General features: G+C 47.5%; 1 protein-coding gene across 1 annotated transcript; it reads left to right on the top strand.

Annotated features, from left to right (window-relative positions):
- Window positions 1–1881: 1881 nt before the first annotated feature.
- Window positions 1882–4794, top strand: LOC140076157 (uncharacterized). Its single transcript, XM_072122666.1, has 2 exons — window positions 1882–4037; window positions 4287–4794. Exons 1-2 carry the CDS (start codon window positions 2791–2793, stop codon window positions 4792–4794), a joined length of 1755 nt encoding a protein of 584 aa, XP_071978767.1. The 5' UTR covers window positions 1882–2790.
- Window positions 4795–5487: the final 693 nt, after the last annotated feature.

Genomic DNA, 5487 nt, shown 5'->3' with positions numbered 1-5487 from the left:
GGGGGGGACGTTTTAAAAAAAAAAAAAAAAAAAAACAAACGGAGAAGGATCTCCTTACTTACTTACTTCCTTACCTGGGGTTACGCCGACTGCGGTCCAAGTTCCCCTCCGGACAGATCCTCGGTTAGCCCGGCGGCTGCGGGCTCTCCCTGGACGGAAAACATCGTCCGGCTGGCGTCCTCTCCGGCGGGCTGGTCCGCCAGACTCTCGCGCGGACGCAGGGAACTACTTTTCCCAGAATTCCTCCTGACCGATGACGACTTCCGGTCGCGACCGGAAGTGACCGCGGCGCCACGCGCGGAACGCGGAGGAGGCCACCGGCAGGGGGTTGGGCTCCCCATGAAGGTATTTAAATCCTCAAAAGCGGGTAGTCAGTTGGTCTGAGGTCTATGACTCGTTCTTCTTGGCTGGCCGTCCCAGACATCATAATGGCTGATGAGGCAGACTTGGGCCTACTCCACCCCCCGGTGCACGTGAGTGGTGCTGTATGGCAACATATACAATTGTTTTTCGTTGTAATCTCCAAGTCATTATCCCCTTGCCTTCCTTCCCTAGGAGCAAGTTTCTAAGGGGAAAGGCAAGGAAGAGAAATCAGGGAAGTCTGAAAAGAGTAGAGAAAAACCTGAAAAAAGCAGGATTCCTGTTAAAAAATGCAGTATGTGCTTCCGTACCCTACTAGAAGGCTATAAGAAGCCGATCTGCAAAGCCTGCATCGAAGAATTCATGCGGGAGGAGAAGACGTCTTTTATGGACGAACTTAAGTCCTTTATAGACGAGAAAGTGGGTTCTTCGGTGGCGGCGGCAACGCAGGGAGCCCCACCACGTAAGAAAGCTCGGATAGTATCGGCATCCTCCTCAGAGGAAGAAGAGGGGTGCATTTCAGACTCTCCTTCCTGCTCTCTGGCAGGAGACCAGGATCACCAGGATCATGAGCAGGCAACAAGCTCCCGCTACTTGTTCCAAAATGATGACCTGGATGATCTTCTGAAAGCTATGCGGGATACATTGAACCTGGAGGACGAGGAGCCCCCTCTTTCTCGTGAAGATGAATTATTCGGGGGACTTAAAGCCAGGAAACAGCGTGTTTTTCCCCTTAACGATACCCTTAGGGGACTAATCAGTCAGGAATGGAGAGACCCTGAGAGGAAAATCGCGGTCTCTAAGAATTTCAGGAAACGCTTAGTCTTCAACCCTGAAGAGTCAAAGGATTGGGACTCGTTTCCCAAAGTTGATGTACAGGTTTCCAAGGTCTCTAGGAAGATGGACCTGCCCTTCGAAGATTCGGCTCAGTTAAGAGACCCGATGGACAGGAAATCTGAAGCCCTTTTAAAGAAAGCATGGGAAACCTCCATGCTAAGTCTAAAGTCAAACTTAGGAGCCACCTCGGTGGCGAGAACATTATATTTCTGGCTGGGGAAATTAGAGTCCCATATCCGGGAGGGTACTCCCAGAGAAGACTTACTGGAAAGCATACCATTGTTAAGATCAGCTACTGCCTTCCTTGCTGACGCATCTGCCGAAGGAATAAGGTTTGCTGCAAAAGAAGGAGCTCTTACCAATGCCACCAGGAGGGCCTTATGGCTAAAGCAGTGGAGCGGGGACATCCGCTCTAAATCCAAATTGTGCAGCATTCCTTTCTCCGGGGACTTCGTGTTCGGACCTGAATTGGACGCTATTCTCGAAAAGGCGTCCGACAAAAAAAGGGGATTTCCAGAGTCCAAAACAATTCACAAGAAACCTTCCTTTCGTCCTTTTAGGAACACCGGAGAGACTTACCGTGGCAAAGGTAAGCAAGGACGATGGAGTTATCCCAAAGGAGGTAGGGGAAGGGGGTTCCTTTTCTCTAACCTCCCAGAGGGTCCAGGAAACAAGAAACAATGACGCCAGAGTGGGGGGGCGTCTTCTGGGATTCCTATCCCAGTGGACAAAAGTCACCTCGAATCCCTGGGTACTGTCTATCTTGGAATCGGGCTACAGGATAGAATTCTCTTCAACCCCTCCTTCTCCAAGGTTTGTTGCTCCCTTACCATCTCTCTCTCATTCTACACATTCCTTCATTTGGCAGGAAGTATTCCATCTAATCCACATGGGAGTGGTGGTGCCAGTCCCTCAAGAACAAGAAAAATTGGGATTCTACTCCCCGTTGTTCCTCGTCAAAAAACCAGATGGATCAAATCGCCTAATTATCAACTTGAAAGAGCTGAACCGCTTCATCGTTTACAGAAGATTTCGCATGGAGTCGGTAAGAACAGCTACCCATCTTATTCACACAGACTCCTACATGTGCACACTAGATCTAAGGGATGCATACTATCATGTACCTATCCACCCCTCATCTCAGAGATTCCTAAGATTCTCGGTTCTCTCTCCCGAGGGTTCTGTCTTACACTTTCAGTTCCGTGCACTTCCATTCGGTATCTCTTCAGCTCCAAGAGTCTTTACCAAGATTATGGTGGAGGTGGTAGCCTTTTTAAGATTACAAGGCATATCAATCATCCCTTACCTAGACGACTTGCTAATTATAGGGAAAGACAAACAAAACCTAATTTTGGCAAGAGAGTCTTCCCTAAGAATCTTAACAGAGTTGGGGTGGTTAATCAACCTGAAAAAATCAAGTTTAGTACCCTCCACTCGGAAAACCTTTTTAGGGATCATTCTAGACTCAACTCACCAAATGTCTTTTCTTCCTCAGGAGAAAATATCCAACATAATGCATCAGATTCGTTCATTCAGACGGAAGGACTCTGTATCAGTCAAACAGGCGATGAAGATCCTGGGGCTCCTCACAGCATGCCTACCTGCGGTCGCCTGGAGTCAGAGCCATACTCGGATCCTTCAGAATTGGATCCTAACTTTCTGGAACAGGAAGTCCTCAGGTCTAGACAAGAAGATCCGGATTCCTTCCTTTGTAAAGAGGGACCTACTGTGGTGGACAGAATTAAGGAACCTAGAGAAAGGGGTATGTTGGCACCACCTCCCAACCATCACCATAGTGACGGACGCAAGCAGCTCAGGCTGGGGAGCAATCTTTCCTTCCCACTACGAGCAGGGGTCCTGGACTCTAGCCCAAGCAGGAAACAGCTCAAACTACAGGGAGTTAAGAGCGGTCTGGGAAGCGCTAAGATCGAACACAGCCTATCTGAGGAATCATCATATCCACATTCTCTCGGACAACGTCTCGACAGTGTCCTATTTAAGGAGACAAGGGGGTACAAGATCCCCAGTATTATCGAGTCTGGCTCGTACCATCTTCCAGTGGGCAGAAGAAAATATCTTTTCCATCTCAGCCACTCATTTGAAGGGATCCCTAAACAGAGAAGCGGATTATCTCAGCAGGAGGGAGATCCTACCGAACGAATGGTGTCTCAACCAGGAAATCTTCCTACACCTAACCAGCGTCTGGGGCATGCCCCAAATAGACCTATTCGCCACGAGGGAGAATTCAAAATGCCAACAATACTTTTCTCTGGAGGCCGGCGAGTCCAGAGACCACTTGGACGCGTTCAGCCATCGTTGGAGCGGAAATCTCATGTATGCCTTTCCCCCAATTCCCCTAATCGCGAGAGTACTCAGAAAAATTTTGCTCGACCGGTCAAGGGTGATCCTGATCTGCCCAAACTGGCCAAAAAGAAACTGGTACCCACTGTTGAAGTCCCTATCTGTCCAGCAACCTTTTATTCTACCGGTTCAGAAGGACCTTCTATTTCAAGGACCGATTTTCCATCCCGATCCAGGAAGACTCCGTCTGGCGGCTTGGATCCTGAGTTCGAGTTCCTAAGGTCCCAAGGTCTCTCTCGGGCTGTAATAACTACTTTGAAGGCAAGTAGAAAAAAGGTTACTTTCGCCATATATCATAAGATATGGAAAAAGTTTGTGACCTTCTGTGGGGCTAATCCCCCCTCTCAGTCTAACCCAAATATTTTACAGGTACTAGACTTCCTGCAAAAAGGACTAGAAATTGGACTCTCTACCAGCACTCTGAAAGTCCAAATTTCGGCTTTGAGCGCATTTTTCGACCATCCCCTGGCGGACCACAGGTGGGTCAAAAGATTTATTGCAGCTGCAAATAGAATTAGGCCTCAGATTCTGAAGCGGGTTCCCTCCTGGGATCTCTCCCTGGTTCTGGATGCTCTCTCCAGACCTCCCTTTGAGCCTTTAAAGGACGCTAGTATAAAAAACTTAACTTTAAAGACTTCCTTATTAGTAGCCGTGACTTCGGCTAGAAGGCTGGGGGAACTCCAAGCCATTTCTATTAGAGAACCATATATGTGTATTCTCCCTGACAGGATAACTCTGACTCTGGACCCAAGCTTTGTTCCAAAAGTGGCGTCTAGGTTTCACAAGATTCAAGAAATAATCCTTCCATCATTCTACGGGAATCCTTCTTCAAGCAAGGAATTGGAGTGGCATTCCCTGGATGTAAGGCGCTCGGTCTTAGAGTACTTGAAGGTTACAAAATCCTGGCGCAAAGATCACAATCTCTTTGTTCAGTTTCAGGGGAAGAACAAAGGGGTAAAGGCATCCAAAACCACGATCGCTAGATGGTTAAAGACTGCCATAGCCTCTTGTTACACAGAACAAGGGAAGGAAGTTCCTCCTAATCTTAAAGCCCATTCCACCAGAGCCATATCCGCCTCCTGGGCAGAGAAGAGGGGCGCTTCTCTTGAACAAATCTGCAGAGCTGCCACCTGGGCTTCTTCATCCACCTTTGCAAAACACTATCGGTTGGACTTGCCTAACTCACAGGATCTCGCCTTCAGTCAGAAGGTTCTCCAGGCTGTGGTCCCACCCTAACTCTACTAATTTTGTAGATCTCCTAGTGGGCCGTCATGGGGGACGTTATGGAAATTGGGAATTAGACTCACCGGTAATTCGGTTTCCATCTAGTCCTCCATGACGGCCTATATATTTTCCCTCCCATGTTTTTCTTCCACTCTGTTGTTAATTTCTGTATGTGACGATAAAACATGCAGAATAAAATTACGTTGTATCTTCCACCGGTGTAGTTATTTGGTAGACACTGGCGGGAGGATGAGGGGGGGAGCCTTTTAACCTCTCTGCTTCCTGTCCCTACAGAGGTCAAGGGTCATCCTCCTAGTGGGCCGTCATGGAGGACTAGATGGAAACCGAATTACCGGTGAGTCTAATTCCCAATTTTGCATTTTATAAAATTGGTATTATCAGTTGGTCTAAGGTATAGATGTGGGATTCTAAATTGAATCACCTCATTTAAAGGTCTATTTCACATTGGCTTTGTTTGAAATACGTGTTTCAGTGATTTCCACAGATGCCTCACAAAGCCATTGATTTCTATGGATGTATTCACATTGGCTCATATTTTCACAGATCCATGTGCGTTGAAAAAACAATAGAATGTGTCCTTTTTTTCATGGATGTGGATCATGGAAGGCAATAGTCTTTGGGTCCGCAAAAAAACAAACAAAACAAAAACCTAAAACGTCCGGGTTTTTTTCCACTGATTAAACT

This window comes from Engystomops pustulosus, chromosome 8 (assembly GCF_040894005.1).
Source record: "Engystomops pustulosus chromosome 8, aEngPut4.maternal, whole genome shotgun sequence".
In the NCBI taxonomy this organism is placed as follows: Eukaryota; Metazoa; Chordata; class Amphibia; order Anura; family Leptodactylidae; genus Engystomops; species Engystomops pustulosus.
This window is presented reverse-complemented; position numbering and strand designations above follow the sequence as displayed.